The 22,608-nt window shown below is 63.0% G+C and overlaps 1 protein-coding gene across 2 annotated transcripts in view; it reads left to right on the top strand.

Annotated features, from left to right (window-relative positions):
• The first annotated feature begins 2,866 nt into the window (after positions 1-2,866).
• Positions 2,867-22,608, top strand: part of ARID3A (AT-rich interaction domain 3A) — a 37,177-nt gene continuing 17,435 nt past the window's right edge. The window contains exons 1-3 of one of the 2 annotated variants that reach the window (XM_032252473.1): positions 2,867-3,050; positions 6,306-6,934; positions 9,045-9,366. In XM_032252473.1, the coding sequence (XP_032108364.1) occupies positions 6,558-6,934; positions 9,045-9,366 (699 nt within the window). In that variant the 5' untranslated portion in view covers positions 2,867-3,050; positions 6,306-6,557. Of the gene's footprint in view, positions 3,051-3,137; positions 3,189-6,305; positions 6,935-9,044; positions 9,367-22,608 lie in introns of those variants that run through there. The other variant, XM_032252474.1, reaches the window with a different exon arrangement.

Below are 22,608 nucleotides of genomic sequence, written 5' to 3'. Positions count from 1 at the left end.
TCACTGCAACCTCTGTCTCCTGGGTTCAGGCAATTCTCCTGCCTCAGCCTCCCGCGCAGCTGGGACTACAGGTGTGTGCCACCCTACCGGGCTAATTTTTGTATTTTTTTGTAGAGATGGGGTCTCGTTATGTAGCCCAGGCTGGTCTCAAACTCCCGGGTTCAGGCGACCCTCCCTTCTCAGCTTCCCAAATTGCCAGGATTATAGTCTTTTGCCACGGTGCTCAGCCTTAATTTTTTTATTTTACAATTTTTTTGTGGAGACAGGGTCTCACTATGTTGGCCAGGCTCATCTTGAACACCTAGTCTTAGGCCATCCTCCCGCCTAAGCCTCCCAGGCGTGACACACTGTGCTGAGCTCACTTCTTGTTTTTTGTTTTTTTTTTTTCCTTTTTTTTAGGAGTCTCTGTCGCCAGGCTGGAGCGCAGTGACGCCATCTCGGCTCACCACAACCTCCAACTCCCTGGTTCAAGCGATTCTCCTGCCTCAGCCTCTCAAGTAGCTGGGATTACAGGTGCCACCACGCCCAGCTAATTTGTTGTATTTTTAGTGGAGACGGTGTTTCATCATGTTGGCCAGGCTGGTCTCGAACTCCTGACCTCAGGTTATTCGCCTGTCTCGCCCTTCCAAAGTGCTGGGATTACAGGCGTGGGCCACTGGGCCCGGACCTAGTTTGGGCTTTTTTAACCTGAAGAGCTGTGAGAATTCGATCTGGAAGCTTTTATGAGGATGTCCCCAACCCCCGAGTGCAGAGTGGAGAACAGGTCCAGTGACCTGCAGGGTTGGGTGAGGATCAGGCTGTTTTCCTGTGCTGGAGGTTCCCAGAGCCACAGAAGCCCCAGGACATGGTCTGGCTGGGGAATCTTTAGACCTGGGGCACGGACTCAGAGGGGTCTGCCCTGACCTCACTCCACACTGCTGCCTACCCCCGCCAGGCAAGGGGAATCTGGAATATGGTGGAGCCAGCTACTCTGTGTAGACATTCTCAGCTCCCTCTCCGGCCTCCAGGCTATAAATAGGAGCCCCTCACTACAGGCAGCTGCCATCCTCCGTCCGCACCTCCCTGCGCCTGGCCCCTTTGGGGGAAGCTGCAGCCAGCTAGGCGGGTCACAGCTTCCTCCTGGGAAACGGGTAGGGGCTCTACCCTTCCTGCCCTAGGGGTAATTATGCCCCCACTCCATGCCATTCCCTTTGAACAAAGGGCAACCTAATCCTAAACAGGATGGTGAAGGGGTTGAATTAATATTGGCCCATATTACAGAGGGATAAACTGAGGCACAGAGGCCGATGCATCTGCTCTCCAGGTGCCTTTTGGGTCCGCTGGCCTCCTGGTGCTCCATCTTTGGTGGCAGGGGCTTTTCTGCACCTTCAGACTTGAACTGGGGTCTTGCCCTAGAGGGGAGCACAGGGAACGTCTCTCCAAAGCAACCCCCACCTGGGGCAGGTGTCTCGGGCCTCCCCCTCAGGGATGGGGCTGACAGCTGGGTTTGGGTGTTTAATAGAGTAATGGCGGACGCCTCTCAGACACCTGCTGGCATTAGGCTACATGTGGCCCTGGGGCCAGAAGGCTGGATTCAGGCCTTGGAGGGGGGGGAGGGGAGCAGCTTTCCTGCCTGGGAGCGCCGCGCTGTGATCTGGGCTCACCGCAACCTCCACCAGCGATTCTCCTGCCTCAGCCTCCCTCGTAGCTGGGATTACAGGAGAGCACCACCACACCCAGCTGATTTTTGTATTTTTAGTAGAAAAGGGGGGTTTTCACCATGTTGGCCAGGCTGGTCTCGAACTCTCGACCTCAGATGATCCGCCCTCCTTGGCCTCCCAAAGTGCTGGGATTACAGGCTTGAGCCACCATCGTTCTGTCAAAGGAGGAGGTGCAGCTGCGGGAAGGACAGAGAGAAAGTGGCAACGTTACTTTAGGGGAAGGGGTGAGAGACGCCTGCGACCCCGCCCCCCAGCACTCAGGACCAGGGACCCGAGCCCGCCTTAGAGACCCTCCACAGGTGAGGGCCCCCCTGGGGGGCCCCTGCCCGCCCTCCAGGCTCCCCTGGGCTCACATCCGGGCTGGAGCCTGTGCCTCTGCGCTCAGCCCCCGGGGGGTGCCTCCATGCTCACAGCTCCCTGCAGAGCACGCGCCCCCCCAACGCCGCCTTCCTTGCACCCCGCTGCGTGCCTCAGTTTACTGCTCTGCGCAGTGAGGACCACAAGGGTGCCCACTACCGAGAGGCGCGCGGGCTGGGGACAGGCGGGGACCTCCCTGGAGGGCGGCGCGGGGCACGTGGCCGGGCAGGCGCGCGCCGGGCCCGTGGAAGTCATCACCGCCCTCGCTTCGCCGTGGGCGGCCGAGCCCCCAGCGCTGGCGGCAGCCGGGCCGGGCGGGGTCGTCCCGGCCTCACCAGGGGTCTCGGGGTCCCCGCGCGCACCTCCCCGCGCCCGCGCCGAGCCCCCCCGCGCGCCGCCCGGCCCTCCCAGACCGAGGCCCGCGGAGCCCGGGGTCCTTCCCCCCGCCCCGCCCGCCCCGCTCCACACCGGGCCTTTCAGCCCATTTCACAGACGTGGAAACTGCGGCTGCGGCCGTGAAGTCACTCTCGCAGGGGCGCTGCATCTAAGGGGCGAAGGTGAAACTCCGAGCCCCGGAGGCCCGGCCTCGGCGCTCCGCAGGAAGGGGAAGGTCCTGGTCCCGGAGCCGGCTCCGATGCCCCCCAGTCCGCCCGGGCGGAGGCCCGGTGCCCTCTTCCCCACTCGGGGTGCTCCCGCTCTGGCCCGTGTCCCCGGCGCCTTCTGCGCTTGGGGCCGCGGCGCGCACTTTGCGCACCGTCCCTAGGCCGGGGCGGGGCCTCCCGCGGCGCTGTTCCCCCTTCCCGTTTATTATTTATTATCCTTTAAAGGGGCCGCGACCTGAAAATTTCCGTCCGCTCCGCCCGGCTCCCCAGCGCCCCCGGGCTGGTTGCGCGTCGTCCGACCGCGCGCGGGGGGCGAGGGGCGTCCGGGGAAACGTGGGGGGCCCTGGCGAGCCCCTCCCGCGCCCGGCCGCGGCGCTGAATCACCGGCCAGGTATTTGCATCCGAGAGCGACTCGTCCCCTGGTGATTTGTCTGGGGTGGGGGCGGGGCGGGGCGGGGGCCGGCCGCGCGCGGGGCGCCTCTCTCGGATCGGGCGGGCGGGTGTAGACGCGGCCGCGGCGGGCGGCTCGGTGAGTCGGGCGGGGCCGCGAGCCGGCGGCGGGAGGCCAGGCGGGCCCGGGCAGGCCGACCCCAGGCGCGGGGCGCTGCGACCCCCCGCCCCGAGCCGCCCTGCGCGGTGAGGCCGGGGGCGCGCTGGCCGTTCGGGGCGCGGGTTCCGGTGCCGGGGTGGGCGCAGTGCGCCCTGGAAGCCAGAGAACGGGGTCCCCAAAGTTGGGCGGAGATGTCGGGGGGAGGGCCCGCGCTGGGCGCGCGGCCCCGGCGGGTCGGGGTTCGGGGGATCTTCTCCGCGCCCGGCTTGGAGACCCCACTCCCCGCTGGATCGGGCGAGCGGGGGCGATCGGGGGTCGCGGGCGCGCGCCTCCCCCCTCCCCAGCGGAAGGAAACGGTCTCTGCGCGCGCGCGCGGGGGGCTGCACCCCGGGATTTTATTTCGTTTTTGTTCCTTCCCCCCGAAATCAGGGGTTCGTTCGGGAGCGCAGAGAGGAGGGAGGGCAGTTCCCGGAGCCTCCGCGGCCGGGCTGGTTTATTTATAAAGTGTCCGCGCCGGCGCGGAGAGGGGCCCCCGAGGGAGACACGGCGGCCCCCGCGCGCCCGGGTGGGCCGGGCCCGGCTGCCCGGGGCCCCGGCGGGGATTCCCGGGAAGAGCCCCCCGACCCGTGTCGGGGCCCCCCAGACACAAAAGCGGGCGCAGGAAGCGCTGGGAGCGCGCGTTTGTCAACGCCAACGTTCGGCGCCGACCCCAGGCGGCGGGTTCGATTATCTTCCGTTTTTAGGCGCTCGGGCTGGAGGGGTTCCCCCCGCCCCCCATGCAAATCGGCCGCTTTCCAAGAAGCCTTTGAAATCCGGGCCAGGGCTTCTGTCGTCTTGTTTCTCCCTCTTGAGTTTTTTCTCACTTCCTCCAGCCGCCCCCCAGGACTTTCTCAGCCCCCTCCCCAGCTTTCTGCCCGCCCCTCCCCCCCCCCCGTGGAGTGAGGGGCCCCTTTCGCCACCCGCGGGCCCAGGGCCTTGCACAACTCTTTAAATAACCATGTTTTGCAAGGCCCGGGCCGAGCGGGTGACCTCTCTCCGGAGGCCTGGGGGGAGGAGGGTGTGGCCCAGGATCCCTCCGCCCCCCACCCCTGCCAGGGCCAACGACCACCCAGCGCCCCGTCCCGGCCTCTCCCTTGGGGCTGTCATAAAATGGGGGTGGGGGTCGAGGACAAAGGGCTCTTGGGGGAGGGGTCTGAAGGGGGCGGGCGTTGCCAGTTTAGGGTTAATGGTGGCGATGGGGGGGCACCCAGGCTTGGCCTGGGGGGGGAATCTGGGATCCCCACCTGCCCCCTCCACCGGCCCCAACGTGGAGGCCTGTCCTGCTCCCCTCCCCCACCCGGCGACCCGGAAGGGTCATTAAACCCAGCAGAGCTCGGAGCGGGGTGGCGGGGGGAGTGGCTTCCTTTGGCCTCTTCCTTCTGTGCCCCCAAAGGGGGGGGGGGTTTTGTTGGGGCTCTTTCCGGGGGGGGGGGGCTTTTCTTGAAGTTGTCAAAGGTGGGGGAGGGGCAGCAGACCTGACCGGACCCTGAGCCAGAAATGCCCCCTCAGCACTTTCTTGGGGTGGGTGGCGGGTGAAGGGCCTGGGGCGGGGGGCTCTGGACCACCAGGCTCTCCTGGTCCCTCCCCCGCACTGTGGCCCTGAGGTCGTTGTGACCTGGGACCTCTGTCCCCACAACAGATGGGACCCAGAGGCTATTTTGGAATGTACCCTCCCTGATTTCTCCCCTGGGTCACCCACCTGCTCCCCCCCACCGACTGCCATTCACCCATGGGGCCGAAAGGCTCAGGGGTCTGGGTAAAGGGAGTCTGGGGCAGAGGGGGCCCCAAGGCTCTCGGTGGCTTTTGCAGGACCCCTCCGGTGAGACGGGAGGTTTGGGGGGGTCTGCTGTGCAGCACCGACCTGGGTGGGGTCGGGTCATGGGAGGGATCTGAGTCCCAGCAGCCTCTGCCTCTTCCCCTCTCTAGTCCTTGTCTGCCCGGGAGCTGTTTATGAGTCTTGGGGGCTCCTTTGCCAGGGTAAGGGTTGAGGGCGGCCTCCTGGGCCCAGCTGCCTCTCGGGAGGGTGGAGCTTTGCCGCCTCCCCTGTCTCCACCATGTGCCTTCACTCTGGGGTGTCGCTTGGTGGCACCCAGGCCTGTTGGGTTCCACCCGGCCTGTTTTATTGGCGGTCTGGGTGGGTGGAGGTGTGGCCTGGGCTGGGACCCAGGCCCCGGGATGTCTCCGTTCTGTGCCGAGGCCATTAGGACTGGCCCTGGGTGGATGGGACTGGAGGCTGGGGTGAGCACGTTGCAGTACGAGGCATCCGGCCTGCTGAGGGTCGCAGAGGACCGGGGAACTCCAGACTCCTGCTGCCCTGCAGAGTGTGGGGTCTGTGTGGAGGGCTCTCTGGTTACTCAGCCCTGAGTTCAAGCCTGAGCCCTGTGTGTCCAGGCAAAGGGTCTCTGAGCCTCAGTTGTCCTCAGCCGTGAAATGGGACGGCCCTGGCGCCTCCTTCCCTGACACCTGTTGGTTCCCACCTTAACCTCATGAACTCGCTGCATCCCACCTTGAGGGCCGTGAGGGGCGTACTGTGTTCCACACCGTTTTGCATGTGGGGAAACTGAGGCCCAGAGAGGTTGGGGCTCGGGCGTTGCCGTTGAGTTGTGTGATGGGAGGAGGGTTAGCCCAGGGCCGGTATGCAACAGGCGCTCAATGTCCGGCAGTCACCATGTCTGTCGGCCTGAGATGGGAGGATACCTGGGCCGCTCCAGCAGGGGCTGAGGCAGCCTCTGGAACTTAGAACCCGCCTGACTGGGGCCTGGAGCCCACTGGCCAATCACGGGCCAGGAACGCCCATTTCCCCCACCCTGCTTGTGAAGCAATAATCCGAGATCTCCCGGGGCAGGCAGGCTGGCCACAGCGTGTTTCTCTGTGGCCCAGTGCGGGGTGACCTTGCTACCCAGGCCCATGGTAGGGTGTATTCGAAGAGCCTGTGCCACTGCCTCCAGGAAGTCCTCCAGGTCTGCATCCTGCATGAGAGATGATCCCGGGGGGCCTTCGCTGGGAAGGAGGGGGCCTGAGCAGGCCTGCTCTGACCGTCTCTTTTTCCACCCTCAGGTTTTTGCGAATGTGTGAATGAGCCAGATGCCGGCCGCTGTCCCCTGGAGCCCAGCGTGAGGAAGAGGCATGCCCTGTCAGCCTTCAGCCTGAGCCCGGCGGCCCCCGCCCCCGCCCCCTGCCACCCTGCACTGCCCCGGCTCCCCCGCGGCCCCCACGCTGCAGTGTGGCCGGGCCCCGTCCCCACAGGGGCTGCCCCCGCCGCCCACCCCTAGCGCCCGCGGTGGTGGCGGTGGCCCGGCCCGCAGGGCCATGAAGCTACAGGCCGTGATGGAGACGCTCTTACAGCGGCAGCAGCGGGCGCGCCAGGAGCTGGAGGCCCGGCAGCAGCTGCCCCCCGAGCCCCCCGCTGCGCCCCCTGGCCGGGCCCGGGCCACCGCCGATGAGGACAGAGAGCCCGAGAGTGCCCGCATGCAGCGGGCTCAGATGGCCGCCCTGGCCGCCATGCGGGCCGCGGCTGCGGGCCTGGGACACCCAGCCAGCCCCGGTGACTCCGAGGACGGGCCCCCAGGCTCGGAGGAGGAGGACGCAGCCCGGGAGGGGACGCTGGGCTCACCAGTCGTGCCTGGCGGAGGCCGAGAAGGGCCGGGAGAGGAGCACCTTGAGGATATGGCCTCCGATGAGGACATGTGAGTTGGGGTCCCGGGCAGGGGCTTTGGGGGCTGTTACTGGCTCTGGGCGTCACTCTGCTCATCTGCAGAATGGAAGTGAGGGTCTGGCCGTGGGGCCTCCTGCCTGTAATCCCAGCACTTTGGGAGGCTGATATGGGAGGATCACTTGGGCCCAGGGGCTGGAGACCAGCCTGGGCAACGTAGCAAGACCCCGTTGTTGGAAAAAATTAAAAAATTAGCCAGGCACGGCGATGCTTGCCTGTGGTTCCAGCTACTAGGGAGGCTGAGGCAGGGGGATCCCTTGAGCCCAGGAGGTGGAGGTGGGTTGTGATTGCACCACTGCGCTCCAGCCTGGGCGAAGGAGCCAGGTCCTGTCTCAAAAAAAAATGTTTCTTAGCCGGGTGCTGTGGGTCACGAGCGTAATCCCAGCACTTTGGGAGGCTCAGGCGGGCGGATCCCCTGAGGTCAGGAGTTTGAGACCAGCCTGGCCAACATGGCGGAACCCCGTCTCTACTAAAAATACAAACATTAGCCGGGCGTGGTGGTGCGCGCCTGTGATCCCAGCTACTCGGGAGGCTGAGGCAGGAGAATCGCTTGAACCCGGGAGGCGGAGGTTGTAGTGACCCGAGAATGTGTTTCTTTTTTCAAACAGAGTCTTGCTCTGTCGCCCAGGCTGGAGGGCAATGGCACGATCTGGGCTCACTGCAGCCTCCGCCTCCCTGGTTCAGGTGATTCTCCTGCCTCAGCCTCCCCGGTAGCTGGGATTACAGGCGCGCGCCACCACGCCCGGCTGATTTTCGTGTTCTTAGTAGAGACGGGGTTTCGCCAAGTTGGCCAGGCTGGTCTCAAGCTCCTGTTTTTTATTAAAGGGAGTAAGTGAGCGTCCCGTGGACCCTGTCCCCGCCCAGCAAGTGTTTCTCGAGCCTGTACTGGGTGCCGGAGAATGGGCCTGTCAGGATGGCGGTGAAAACGTCCCCCATCTCTACCCTGCCGCCGGGAGTGGCTGCCAAACACGGGAAACGTGGCCAGGACGACTGAGGGCCGGGCCTTTAACTTCGTTTCATCCTAGTTAACTTAAAGCAGCCTAGTCACCGCTGGCTACGGCAGATTCAGCCCCAGGGGCAGATAAAATCTGCAGCCGGCAGGGCCTGTGCGGCGTGTGGGTCCCCCCAGGGCTGGCTGAGGGCTCACTTGCTGCGGGACCCTGGCCTCTAGAAACCCGCATCTTGCTGGGAGGACCAGCGGCCCACGCCTATAATCCCAGCACTTTGGGAGGCTGAGGTGGGACAATCAGCTGGGCTGAAAAGATCGAGACCAGCCTGGGCGATATAGTGAGACTCCGTTTCTACAGAAAGCGCAAAAAGGAGTTGGGGGTGGTGGTATGCATCTGTGGCCCCAGCTACTGGGGAGGCCGAGGCAGGAGGCTGGCGTGAGCCCAGGAGGCTGAGGCTGCAGTGAGCGGTGATCGCGCCACTGCGCTCCAGCCTGGGCGACAGGGCAGACCGTGTCTCCTAAAACAAACACAACCTGGCAAAGAAGCCAGGGGATGTCAGGTTGTACAAAGGGCTGCCAGGAAAGCCTAGGAGGGGTGTCGTGGAGGGGCAGCGGCTTGGAGCGGGGGGGATTTCAGGTAGTGGTGGGAGAATTCCCCCTGTGGAGGGACGAGGGGGTGGAGCCGGGCACAGGATGCCTGCTGCGGGAACCAGCCTGCGATGATAATCCGCCCCCCCTTTTTTTTTTTAAGAGACAGGGTCTTCCTCTGTGGCCCAGGCTGAGGTGCAGCGATGACATCACAGCTCACTGCAGCCTCCACCTCCTGGGCTCCAGGGATCCTCCTGCCTTGGCCTCCCAGAGTGCTGCAGGCATCGTAGGCGTGTGCCACCGTGCCTGCCCGCGTGATGCTTTTCAGGGCCCCAAGATTCATGCTGTGGGGACCGTTTGTGCTGTTCTGGACTAGTTGGGAACAAAATGGGCGTCACGGGCGCCCCGCACAGGCTGTGCTCACGGGAGCTCTCTGCAAACCCATTTCCAGAGAAAGAAACTGAGGTTGGGTCGGGGAGCGGGTCTGTCCCTCGGCGGGGACGAGCCGGTACCTTCTCCCCTGACTCCTGCCCTCTGCTCACCCCAGGAAGCCCAAATGGGAGGAGGAGGAGATGGAGGAAGACCTCGGGGAGGATGAGGAGGAGGAGGATTATGAGGAGGAGGAGGAGGAGGAGGACGAGGAGGGGCTGGGGCCCCCAGGCCCCGCCAGCCTGAGCACTTCGGCCCTGTTCCCCCACAAGGCCCAGCCGCCCCAGGCCTTCCGCGGCAGCGACGGCGTTCCCAGGGCACTGGGGACCCAGGAGCGGCCCGGGCCTGGCCCTGCCCACTCTGGAGGGGCCGCCTGTGTAGCCCCACAGCTGCAGCCACCGGACCACGGGGACTGGACGTACGAGGAACAGTTTAAGCAGGTGAGTGGGCGCGTCCCGCGGGGCGGGGGGCCGCAGGTTCCTGGGCCCACCCACTGGGGCCCTTGGAAGGCCCACGTTTTTCGGGGTGCGTGCTGAGCCGGGCGTCATGTTGAGAACCGGGGTTCCTGCGGAGGCTCCAGCGCCGATGCCCCCAGCGCGTGGGCTCTGCTGTGGGATGTGTGAGGGGTACCAGCCGGGAAGCAGAAACCTGGGGGGCTCCGGGCCCCACGTCAGAGCTGGTGACGGGGCAGAGACGGAAAGGCAGGCCTGGGAGGGAGGGGCCGGGGCCAGCCTGAGCCGGGCGTGGGCTGCAGGAACCAGGCATGTGGGCGATGCGGGCAGAGGGCGGGGGCCGTGGTGACGCGGTGAGGAGCCTTCTCCATGCCCCGGAGTCTGTGGACAGCCTGGGGGTTGCGGGCTGCAGCTGGCCGCCGAAGGGACCTGGGGGTGGCTCAGGGGTGGCTGCAGGAGCCAGGGCCTGTGAGGCTCTGAGCGGGCAGTTAAGGCTGGGCTGGCAGGGGGGTCTCAGGGACCCCAGGCTGCAGGAGGAAGCAGGGGCCGCCCCGGCCTTTCCCTGCAGGCGGCCAGGCCAGAGGAAGTGGCCAGGCGGGGGCTGCTTTGAAGTTGGGCCGTGCTGGGCCGGGCAGATGGAAACCAGATGGTGGCCAGGCTCACATTCCAGCCCTCGGCCAGCTGGGCTGTGCCCTGACCTCTGGGCGCGGCTGGGGGGAGCCACCTTCTCGCTCAGGGCCGGAGGCTGGTCTGCGCTCCCGCAGGGAGGTGGGTGACGGACGCGCTGGGACACGCCTGCCCAAGGGGAGCCCCTCCGACCCTGGGCTTCCAGGACCTGCTCTGAGGAGCCTTCCAGGAGGGGCCGAGGCACAGACACCCAGTGGGGCCTCCCTGGGGCTCCTGACTCCAGGGGTGCTTGGTAGGAGGCGGGGCTCTGACCCCAGCAGCCCTCGAGAGCGTTCAGCTTGGGCTGCCTGGAAGTTCACACCCAGTGAAGAGCTGAAAGCCGGACGCAGCGCAGTGTGGGGGAACGGGCAGGGCTGCGGCGGGGACTCGGGGGCGTCTCGCCGACCCCACCCTGCTCTGTGACTCAGTTTCCCTTTCCCGGAGAAGGGGATACTCTACGGGCCACGCCACCATGCGTCCCGTTTTGCCTGTGAGAAAGCGGAGGCTCGCGCTGGGAGACGGGCCTGGGGCGCCGGGCGCGTGATCTTTTCTGGGTTTAAGCGGATACTGATGAGCATGTTGAGGGCGGATTCTGTTTAATTTCATTTGTTTATTCACCCAATATTTGCCGTCTGTCCGGGCTCCCAGGACTGGGGCGGGGGGCGGGCAGGAGTTGGACGGAGACCGCCACCCCCTCAGGGTCATAGCCAAGCCCACAGCGGGGGTCAAGGCCCCCCTCAGTCAGTCGGTCCTGGTGGGGGGGGGGTCAGAGGTGAATGGGACCCCCCTGACCCTGGACACATGCCCCGTTCAGACAGCCCCAACCTCCAAGGCCCAAAACCGACGGGGCGACTAGCCAGGCGCCCTGACCCCTCAGCCCGCAGCGTGTCTGGAACAAAGGCGGCAGAAGCCACCGTGGAGTTCGTCTGGGTGACGCTCTGGGTCAGGGTCGCAGGCGCTGCAGCCAGGGCTGTCGGGGGTTTTCTGCAGCGTGAAGCTGAGATGGGGAAACTGAGGCCAGAGCAGGGAGGGGTCACCATGTGTCACCCGCAGCCTCAGGTATTCACGGAGCTCCTGCTGGATGCCTGGCCCCCCGGCGCCTACTTCCTGGGTGTCCCGGGCAGGGAACAGCTTGTGCAAAGGCCCTGAGGTTGGACTAAAGCTGGGCTGTGTGTAGGGGTTGGGGGCCGGGTGCCACCCCGGACTAGGTCTTACAGGAGATGGGATTGGAATTCTGAGAAGATGGGGGCCAAGGAGGGGTGTGGGCAGTGGGGGGGGAGGCCCCTCCCTGCAGTCCTGGGATTTTTTTTTTTCCCCTAGAGACAGGGTCTCACTATTTGCCCAGGTTGGTCTCAGACTCTTGAGCTCAAGTGATCTGCCTAACCCGGCCTCCCAAAGTGCTGGGATTACAGGCCTGAGTCAGCGTGCCCGGCCAGTCCCGGGATCTTATCCCGGGCCGTTTGTGGCAGGTCCAGCCGCCGACGCCACCGCCCGCCCAGCTGGCCAGGCACCTGCACTCCAGTGTCAACAGTGGCCTGGGCCCAGCCGGCCCAGCCGATGTTCCCCCCCTTACCCCTGCTGGGGCCCCTGTTGGCTCCGGCGCCTGCCCCACCCCCTTCCTGGCACGTGGCAGCCCTGGCCTGCTGGCCAGCCTCTTGGCACCGTCTCTGCCTCTTCCTCCCGGGTCCTGGCAGGGCTCGAGGCTAACTTCCGCCTGCAGATCCTCGACAGCTGTGAAATTGTGCTGTCGGCTGCAGATCTGGTGGGAGGCCAGGCTGCGGAGGGGCTGGTGCAGCCGGCTCGGGGCCGCGGGTTCTCTCCCTGGACACCTGGAACCTGGCCGCCGTGGGGCCTGGGACGTGCGCTCTTGGAGGCCGGCACGCGTCAGGCAGTGATTAGGATCTCAGCCTCCTGATGTCTGACGCAGCCTCCTGGTGGCTTCCTGTCACTCACCCAGCAGGCCTGGGCTCTGGAGAGCGGCCCTGGTAGGATTTTGTTTTATTTTGTTTTATTTATTTATTTTTTTGAGACGGAGTCTTGTTCTCCGCCCAGGCTGGAGTGCAGTGGCACGATCTCGGCCCACCGCAAGCTCCGCCTCCCGGGTTCAAGCGATTCTCCTGCCTCAGCCCCCCGAGTAGCTGGGATTACAGGCGCCCACCATCCCGCCCGGCTACTTTTTGTATTTTTTTTTTTGTTTTTTTGAGACGGAGTTTCGCTCTTGTTACCCAGGCTGGAGTGCAATGGCGCGATCTCGGCTCACCGCAACCTCCGCCTCCCGGCTTCAGGCAATTCTCCTGCCTCAGCCTCCTGAGTAGCTGGGATTACAGGCACGCACCACCATGCCCAGCTAATGTTTTGTATTTTTAGTAGAGACGGGGTTTCACCATGTTGACCAGGATGGTCTCGATCTCTTGACCTCGTGATCCACCCGCCTCGGCCTCCCGAAGTGCTGGAATTACAGGCGTGAGCCACCGCGCCCGGCCGATAGGATTTTATTATTTTTGAGACACGGCCTTACTCTGTCGCCCAGGCTGGAGTGCAGTGGTGCAGTCCTCGCTCACTGCAGCCTCCATCTTCTGGGTTCCATCGATCCTCCTGCCTCAGCCTCCTGAGTAGCCGGGAGTCCAGACAGGTGTCACCACGCTCGGCTAATTCTTGTAGAGGTGGGGTCTCTCTGTGTTGCCCAGGCTGGTCTGGAACTCCTGGGCTCCGGTGACCCGGCCACCTCAGGCCATCTGCCCTCTCAAAGTGCTGGGATTCCAGGCACCCGCCACCATGCCCCGCTGTGGTGGGTTTTAAACGCACAGGGTGGGCGGCGGCAGGTCTTCAGCCACTTAAGGATTTGAACCTTCAGTGTCAACAACTCTAATAAGTGTTGAATAAATTTGAAATGAATCTTAAAAAGAAGCTTTGTTGGGCTATCGGTCATATGCCATTCAATTCACTGTTTTATTTTATTTTTTTGGCTGAGAGACCTGAATCGATTCACTGTTTTTTTTGTTTGTTTGTTTTTGTTTTTTTTTGAGACGGAGTTTCCCTCCTGTTACCCAGGCTGGAGTGCAATGGCGCGATCTCGGCTCACCGCAACCTCCGCCTCCCGGGTTCAGGCAATTCTCCTGCCTCAGCCTCCTGAGTAGCTGGGATTACAGGCACGCGCCACCATGCCCAGCTGATTTTTTGTATTTTTAGTAGAGACGGGGTTTCACCATGTTGACCAGGACGGTCTCGATCTCTTGACCTCGTGATCCACCTGCCTCGGCCTCCCACAGTGCCGGGATTACAGGCGTGAGCCACCGCGCCCGGCTCTTTTCTTTCTTTTTTTGAGTCGGTGTCCCACAGTGTTGGCTCCCTGCAACCCCTGATTCCGGGTTTAAGCAATTCCCTTGCCTCAGCCTCCCGAGTAGCTGGGATTACAGGTGACCTCCACAAAGCGCCCGGCTCATTTTTAAAATATTTTTAGTAGAGACGGACCTTCTCCATGTCGTTCAGGCTGGTCTCGAACTCCCAACCTCAGGTGATCTGCCCGCCTTGGCCTCCCAAAGTGCTGGGATTACAGGCGTGAGCCACCGCGCCCGGCCCCCTCCCTCACTTTCTACAAAGGGATCTCAGATGTCCCTTCTGGTTTCTGTCCTATAAAACCTAGTTTCATTCTTCTTGCAGGGAGGAAAAAAATGGCCTGTTGACAGTGAGCCCTGAGCCTCTGCCTCAACCTCTAGGGCCTGAGCTGTGGGTTCTCCAGGCCTTTCTCTACCCACGTGCACCCAGGAATGTGACCTTCCAGGCATCTAAGGTGTGATCTTTAGCGGGGGCTGGGAGGTTCCTCCCCCCGCTGCCTTCGAGGAGCTGTTTTCCTTGGGTGTGTTTGCTCGTAATTGGGATATTCCGAGCCGCCTGGTTCTTTTCAGCCGTGTGGACGTTTCGTTTCCCTCGTGAGGGTGGACACCAGCGCATCTGCGCACTTCCTGGGGTCATTTCCCTGTTGTAAACAGCACCGTAAGGAACATCTTCGGGAGAGTGAGAGTTGCTTGGAGCAGTGTGGGGAGGAGGTGGGGAGCTGGAATTGCCAGGGCTCTGGGAGAAGCGGGCAGGCACTTTCTCCATCCTGCCCCAAAGACCCCCAGGCTGGTGGGAGCCAGAGCTGAATGTGAAGGTGGCATTGAGATCTGGCCTGGTCTAACCACCTCCATTTCAGACCGAGGCTTGGAGGCGCTGCTGGGTTTCCCCAAATCCCTCGAGGGGTCGGGGTGGGCTAGAGGGGACCGAGGGGAGGCTGCCCAGAGGAAGCGGCATTGGGGCTGCGGCTTTGCAGGATGTGTAAGAGTTTGTTAGTGAGACGGAGCAGGGCAGAGCCTGTCTCTTGGAGCACTGTGGCTGGAGCATAATGTGTAGGGCAGGGGTGGCCAATCTTTTGGCTTCCCCGGGCTACATTGGAAGAAGAAGAATTGTCTTGGGCCACACGTGAAATACGGTGACACCGATGATGCCTGATGAGCTCGAATATAATTGCAAAATAATCTCATAGCGTTTTAAGAAAGTTTACACATTTGCATTGGGCCACGGTGAAAGTCATCCTGAGCCACGTGTGGCCCGAGGGCCGTGGGTTGGCCAAAAGCTTGGTGTAGCAGGCGGGGTGGGCAGAACATCAGGGCACCCAGAGCTGGGGGTGGAGGAGAGGCTTGGCAGGGTTTGGAGCTGGGAGGAGGAGGCCGGGAGGACCCTTACAGAGCCTGTTTTGGGGACAGATGGAGGCTTCCGTGGTCCAGGCGGGGGTAGAAGAGGCCAGCGCTGCAGCAGGGCCTCTGAGGCCTGAGAAGAGAGAGAGGGCAGAATCTGCAGCGGGTGCTGTAGGCAGATGGCTGGGCCTGGGCCTTTGCCCGGAGGTCAGGCAGCCGGTTCCGAGCGCAGAGGCGGCGGCCGTGTTTGAGACAGAGTGTGTTTGTTCAGAGGGCCCCGAGCCAGGCCCTCGGCCGCCAGCCCTGGTGCGGGTGTCTTCCTCGGCCTCCGGGAGCCCAGGCCGCACGTGAGCTTGGGGGAGGGCTGTTGGGAAGCCCCTCGGTGCCTGGTCCTCCCCGCCAGGGCAGCGCCTGCCTCATCAAAGCCGCTGTGGCTGCTGGCGCCGGGCCAGCTGGGCCCTGGCGGGCGGGGGGAGGGTGCCTGCCCGCCAGCCCCTGGCACTGTGCCCCGGCCCGTGCCAGTGCCAGGAGCCTCGCTGACTCAGCCGGAAGAGCCTTATCTGGCCCCTGCACCGCCGCCTGGCCGCCGGGTCACCGCCACGGGGTCACCGCCATCGCGGCCTGGCCCCACGCCCACCGCCGGCTCCCCACCCTGGTGGCTGCTGCCAAGTGTCGGCCCCGCCCCACGCTTTCTAATAACACACGCGGTGGCCCAAGGGAGCGGTGCCCGCAGGCAGAGCGTGTCCCCGCGTGGTGCCCGGCCGGGGTGTGGGTGTGGTGAGCCGCCATGGCCTGCGTGCGAGCAAGTGTGCACGCCGGGCCTGTGGCCGGGAAGCCTGTGGGTCCCATCTCGTGGGACCCTGCCTGGGAGGGGGTCTTGCTCCAGAGTCGGCGTCTTTGGACCCTCCGGGGCGTCTGCCCGTCAGGCACCTGCTGGATTCTGTGGGTCTCGTGTGTGGGGCTGTGCACACCCAGCCAGCGGCACCTCACACATCCACCTGCGTGTCCCCCGCCGGTACGAGGGTGTTCATTTAGGTCTCTGTGTGCCGACTGACGTGGCAAACGTCCCACGTCCCTGTTTTGCGTGGTCCCGTTGGTGTGTGTGTCCAGGCGCGCGTCTGCCTGACCACATCCTGTGTGAATGTCTATGTTGGGGTATGGGTCTGCTGTGTGTGCATTTTTAAAAATACAAACATGAGGTCTTGCCACGTTGCCCAGCCCGGTCGCAAACTCCTGGGCTCAAGTGATCCCCCCACCTCGGTCTCTGAAAGTGCTAGGATTATAGGCATGAGCTGCTGTGCCGGCCGGGCTCATGTGTGTTGTTTGGATGTGGCTGTGTGTGTGTGTGTGTGTGTGTCAGGGCTGGCTGCAAGCATGTGTGTGTGTGCGCGTGAATGTGTTTGTATGTGTGCATGTGTGTGCACACACGTCTGTGTGTATGTGTGCCCATGCATGCATGCATGAATGTATGTGTGCACGTGCACACATGTTTGTGTGTATGTGTGTGCGTGCATGCATGTGTGTGCGTGTGTGTGTGTGCGTGTGTGTGCATGCATGCATGATGTGCATGCGTGTGTGTGCATCCAAAAGCGTGCCTGCCTTGGCTCCCCACGTGTGTACACATGTGCCCATGACGGACGACCTTCTTGTGTTCCTGAGCATCTGGGAGCCTCGCGCTGGCCCCTGAAGCATGAGGTCACAGTGGGGCCTGTTAACCATTAGCCCCCGGGGCTGCTGAGAGCGGTGCCATCTGTCTTGGTCAGCGGCTTGTGTCAGCCACGGGGCACAGATCAGCGCCCGCCTTGCCCGCTGTGGGCTCTGGAGCCAGCCTAGCCGATGCGGCCCCAGTGACCACTGCACTATGGACAGGGCCACTGGGGTGCCCCCCACCTTCTCAGACCCAGAGGAGCTGCTGGCAGAGCCCTGGCCACTATTGCCTCAGTTTCCCTGCCAGACACCAAGGGCTGAAGTCCAGGTCCCTTGGATGCCCAAATACTCTGACTCTGTGTCCTGACCGGGGCGGGGGCGGCACGGCCCCGCCCACCTGGATGCATGACTCAAGGTCGTCCCCCGTGGGCAGCTGGGAGCCAGGCTGGGAGCTGCTGCAGTGCCGACCTGGTGGGTGGCGCGCAGGGGGCGGGTGCGGACCGCCTCTTCTCCGCTCTGCCGGCTGCACACGGCCAGAGGACAATTGGGGGTCACAGGGTTAAACGGTGGCTAATCTGGCCATTGAAGGCCCCGGCGCCGGGATGTGGCCGTGCCCCTTGGTCGGGGCTGGGCTGGGGGGTCCCTGGGCCAAGGCAGTTGGGCAGGGATTGCGTGGGGGCAGCTCGTCCCGCCGCCCCTGCAGGCCCTGGTTCTGGTCAGGCTCAGCCAGCAAGCTCCCTGGGAACCCAGGCCCCGTGCATGGAAGCCACACCGGACGCAGTGCCCTGGTTCCATGCCCAGAAGCCTCCTCTGCCACCCTCAGAGACGGAGGACGTGAGAGCAGATAAGGACCCGAGTTCCAGGAGGCGCCCGTCCTGGGTTGGATGGCATCCCCCCAAAACTCATGTCCACCCCAGACCTCACAATGGGACTGCATTTGGAGGTGGGGTCCCTGTGGCTGTCGTTAGTGTCAGTGAGGTCCTGTGCAGTAGGGTGGCCCTAAATCCCGCGTCAGTCGGTTGTCCTCTAAGAGGGAGGTCACGCCTGTGATCCCAGCGCTTTGGGAGGCCAAGGCAGGAGGATCGCCTGAGCCCAGGAGTTTGAGACCAGCCTGGGCAACACAGTGGGACCCCGACTGAAAAAATTAGCTGCACGTGGTGGTTTGCTGGCGTGGTCGCAGCGACTCAGGAGGCTGAGGTGGGAGGATTGTTTGAACCCAGGAGGTCGAGGCTACCGTGGGCTATGGTGGTGCCACTGCCCTCCAGCCTGGGCAACAGAGCAGGACCCTGTGTCAAAAAATAGAGAAAAAGAACCAGGACAGTGGCTCACGCCTGTAATCCCAGCACTTTGGGAGGCCGAGGCAGGCAGGTCACCTGAGGTCAGGAGTTCGAGACCAGCCCGGCCAACGTGGCAAAGCCCCGTCTCCACTAAAAATACAAAAATTAGCTGAGCGTGGAGGCGTGCGCCTGCAGTCCCAGCTATTCTGGAGGCTGAGGCAGGAGAATCGCTTGAACCCAGGAGGCAGAGGTGGCAGTGAGCTGAGATCACGCCACTGCACGCCAGCCTGGGGGTCAGAGCGAGACGCTGTCTCAAAAATAAAATAAAAAATAAATATAAGGGAAGTGTGGAGACGGACACATAGGAAGACAGCTGTGTGGAGACAGGCAGAGGGTGGAGCGGTGTGGCCACAAGCCAAGGATACCTGGCGCCCCCAGAAGCTGGGAGAAGAAGGAGGGACAACCCCCGCCCCCCGGAGCCACCGGGGATGACAGCCCCACTGACATTGGATTTCAGACTCATGGAGAGAAGAGATCTCTGCCGACATGGCACTGTGCCCTGGGTGAGGTTAGGGCAGAAACACCAGGCTCTGGGTCCCAGGGTGCACGTGTATCTGAGCAGGACCCTCCCATGGGCACTTAGGGAGCACCTGCTGTATGCCAGCTCATCTGCATACTGGGAACACAGCCGTGCCCAGGGCAGAAGAGCAGACGCTGATGCCCCTGGCGCTGGAGTCCCGTCGGGGTGGCACAGTGAAGGGCAGGTGTGTCCTTATCTCCCGGGCGTGTCTGCTCCCCATGTGTCTGGCTGCAGGGGCGCGTCCGGGGTGTGTGTGTGTGTACGTGGGAGTGTCTGGTGCCCAGGGCGTGGGTCCCACACGGCCGTGTTGTGTGTGTGTCTGCCGCATGGCAGCCCCGGCCTCAGCCCTGTTGCCCCGGTGCCTCCAAACCTTTACCCAGATCAGGGGCATCACACTCACTACCACAAACGTGGGTCTTCTGGGCAAGTGAGCGTCCCCCACCCAGGACCCCCGAACTCAGCCTTAGGGGGGATCCCCACTGCGAGCCTGCCTAGACCCGGTTCATTGTCTTTTCTGTTTTTTCTTTTGATCAAAATGGGTGTTTTTTTTCTTTTTTTATTGAATAGCACCGTGACTTATAGTTAACAATAATGTACTGTCTGTTACAGAATAGTTGTGAGAAGGTTTTTTTTTTTTTATTGCATTTTAGGTTTTGGGGTACATGTGAAGAACATGCAGGATTGTTGCATAGGACACACATGCAGTGTGATCTGCTGCCTTCCTCCCCGTCACCTATATCTGTCATTTCTCCCCGTGCCATCTCTCCCCAACTCGCCGGCCCCCGCTGTCCCTCCACTGTCTGGTTTTTAGTGGTTTTTTTTGAGGCAGGGTCTCCTTCTGTCACCCCGGCTGGAGTGCAGTGGTGCAGTCATAGCTCACCGCAGCCCCGACCTCCCGGCTCAAGTGGTCCTCCTGCGCCAGCCTCCTGATTAGCTGGGGCCGCAGGTGCGCGCCACCACACCGGGCTAGTTTTATTTTGTCTTTTTTAGAGAGAGGATCTTGCTGTGTTGCCCAGGCTGAACTCCTGGGCTCACAGGGGAGCAGGCGTGTGTCCAGGTCCTGCTGTCTCTCTCTGTCTCCGTCTGTCTTTGCTCCCCTCGGTTTCTCCGCCACCCCCATCCGCCCTGTAGTTCCTCGCTGATGGCCATTTCTCCAGGAGCGGCTGGGCGTCTCTGCCCCAGCTGGCACCCTGCCCGGCCGCCGGCCCCTCCCACGTTGGCCGGGTGCCCAGCTCTCGGGAGCACTTGGACCTGGTTCTTCGGGAGGGACTAGACAAATCACCTCTGCAGTTACTCATTTGCTTTAATGCTGTGGGGAGAGAGCCCAGCTAAAGTGCAGAGATCCCAGCTCTGCCCTGACCGGGGCCAGCCGCCCGTAACCTCCTCCTCTGTGCCTCAGTTTCCCCACCCGTAAGCCGAGGGTCGTATCGGAAGGAGTGTAGCTCCTGTGACCAGGTTTTCATCCCTGGTCATTGAGGTTCAACAGGCCTGTCCTCTGACTCCTGTAGAGCGGGCATGGCGTGCGTCGTGGGTGCCTGCTGTGTGCCCTGGGCCGCCCTAGCCCACCTCCGTCTGCTCCCTGGGGGTGAGGTGTCCGTGGAGCGGCCAGAGTGACTCCTCCGAGGCTGCGTCCCCACTGTAGGGCCAGTTCCTGACCTGCCCTCGGCCTGGGGTCTGGGAGAAGCTCCTGCCAGGTGTGCCCCAAGGGACCCCAGACCCTGAGCCCACCAGGGAGGGCCCTTCCTATTGACTCCCGGGTGGGAGGCGGGAAGCGGCCGCTTCCTTCCTGCCGCTGTCCTGGGCTCAGACTCCAGGTGGGCCCGCGTCCCACTGAGGGGACGGCGTTGATGTGGCCAGGCAGGCGTGTTCTGGCCCCTTGGACTGCCCAGCTCCTGCTGCCCATCCCAGGGTGCGTGTCCGTTCGGAGAGCCTGGGCTGGGAGCAATGGGACCGCTCTCCTGCCAGCCGCCTCTTTCCAAATGGACACGCCTGTTGGGGATGTCACTTCTGGGGCTTCCTGGGACTGTCCAGGTCCCAGCTGCAGGGAACCCCAGCCCTGGGCAAAGCCCTTGGACCCTGAGGTGACTCCAAGCCCATTTCTCAGCAGGGAGAAATGAGGCTCGGGGAGGCAAGTCCCTGGCGTCCAGGTGGGAGCGTGAGGATTTCTGGGGGTCCCCCCACCCCTGTACAGAATGCCCCGGCAGCACGGAGTGGCAGGCTCGTCGTTGCCTGGAGCTGGGGGAAGAGAACACTTGGTATTTCATTTTTATTTTTTGGTTTTTTACCTTTACTTTATTTGTTTGTTTATTTTTGAGACAGGGTCTCGCCCTGTCACCCAGGCTGGAGTGCAGTGGCACGATCTCGGCTCACTGCACCCTCCCGGGTTCAAGCGATTCTCCTGCCTCAGCGTCCGGAGTAGCTGGGACTACAGACACGCACCACCACGCCCGGCTAATTTTTGTATTTTTAGTAGAGACGGGGTTTCACCACGTTGGCCAGTCTGGCCTCAAGCTCCTGACCTCAAGTGATCCAGCCGCCTCGGCCCCCCAAAGTGCTGGGATTGCAGGCGTGAGCCACCACACTTGGCTCGTTTTTTATTTTTTTAATCTAAAAGCCTTCAAAACGAAGATTCTGGTTTTTTTGTTTGTTTGTTTGTTTTGTTTTTTTTTTAAGACGGGGTTTCAGGCCGGGCGCGGTGGCTCACGCCTGTAATCCCAGCACTGTGGGAGGCCGAGGCGGGTGGATCACGAGGTCAAGAGATCGAGACCATCCTGGTCAACATGGGGAAACCCCGTCTCTACTAAAAATACAAAAAATTAGCTGGGCATGGTGGTGCGTGCCTGTAATCCCAGCTACTCAGGAGGCTGAGGCAGGAGAATTGCCTGAACCCAGGAGGCGGAGGTTGCGGTGAGCCGAGATCGCGCCATTGCACTCCAGCCTGGGTAACATGAGTGAAACTCCGTCTCAAAAAAAACAAAAAAAAAAAGACGGGATTTCACCATGTTGGTCAGGCTGGTCTTGAACTCCCGGCCTCGGGTGATCCGCCCGCCTGGGCCTCCACGGCGCTTGGATTACAGGCGTGAGCCACCGCGCCCGGCCTCTGTTTCCTCATTTGTTTGTTTGTCACAGGGTCCACTCTGTTGCCCAGGCTGAGGTGCAGTGATGTCGTCCCAGCTCACTGCGGCCTCCGTCTCCGCAGCTCAAGTGATCCTCCTGCCTCGGCCTCCCGAGTAGTTGGCATGACAGACGCGGCACCATCCCTGGCTAATTTTTTTTTTTTTTGTAAAAGGAGGGTTTCGCCATCTTGCCCAGGCTGGTCTCGAACTCCTGGGCTCCAGCAGTCTGCCCGCCTCGGCCTCCCACGGTGCTGGGGTCCCAGCGCCCAGCCACACTGAGATTCTGCATTTGTGGCTTTCTGATCCTTTGAAATGTTTGCTGGGTGCCCCCCCCCGCCCGGTGCTGGGCACCCTGGGGTGAGGTGTGGCCCAGGATCGCCTGTGGCACCCCCTGCCGTCAGCCCAGATCCGTGTCCGCATCTATGAAATGGGCTTCCTGGCAGACAGCGGGGCTGCTGAGGGCCGGTGCCCTGGCTGGGGGCTCCGCGGGGGACCGCCGGCCCCGGGTTTGCCTGTCATTTTACGATCCCATGGGACTTTCGGGGAGTGCCTGTCAGCTGACCCCACCCCAGCTGCATCTCAGCACCAGGCTTGCCCCTGTCCTCCGGGACTCGTGGGCCTCAGTTTCCCCAACTGTGAAATGGGCTAGCAGCCGGTCAGGGTCTCCTCCCTGAACAAGGGACTCCCCCATCCGGGTTGCAGCCCCCACACAGCTGCCCCAGGGCGTCCTCTCAGGTGAGAAGACCCAGGTTCCAGGGTGGCCCCCCCCTCCGCGATGACACGAAGGGCCGCCACGGAGAGCGAGGGGCTTGACGTCAGCAAACTCCCCCAGGATCTCGTGATCCGGAAATCCAGAGAGAAGCACCTTGACCGCACCGGCGTCCCGGGCCGCGCCTCCCGGTCATTTCTGGAGCCTGGTGTTAACATCTGCTCCGTGCGTGGGGCGTGGGGCGCCGCGTGTTCCCAGAGAGGGGACCGGGGGGCGGGGGGAGCGGAGCTGGCAGATGTCGGCCCTGCCTAGAATCACTTCCCCAATTTCCCCGCGCCCGGGGGGGCTCTCAGCATGTGCATCTGCCACGGAGGCCGCGGGCTGACGGGAATTGAAAGGGCCTTGTGGCTTCGGTGGGCGAGTAGCCCACGGCCGGGCAGAGCCCAGAGAGGGTGGGGAAGGGGCTGGGAAGGCACAGCAGACGCTGGCTAAGGAAGCTCAGGTGGGAGGTCACCCTGAGAGTGGGCGCCTGCTGTGTACGGGGCAGGGGGTCACCCTGAGA

The sequence above is a fragment of the Sapajus apella genome, unplaced genomic scaffold (assembly GCF_009761245.1).
Source record: "Sapajus apella isolate SASKATOON/1434 unplaced genomic scaffold, GSC_monkey_1.0 scaffold77, whole genome shotgun sequence".
NCBI lineage: Eukaryota > Metazoa > Chordata > Mammalia > Primates > Cebidae > Sapajus > Sapajus apella.
Note: the sequence above shows the minus strand (reverse complement) of the source record. Positions and strands in the feature narration are given on the sequence as shown.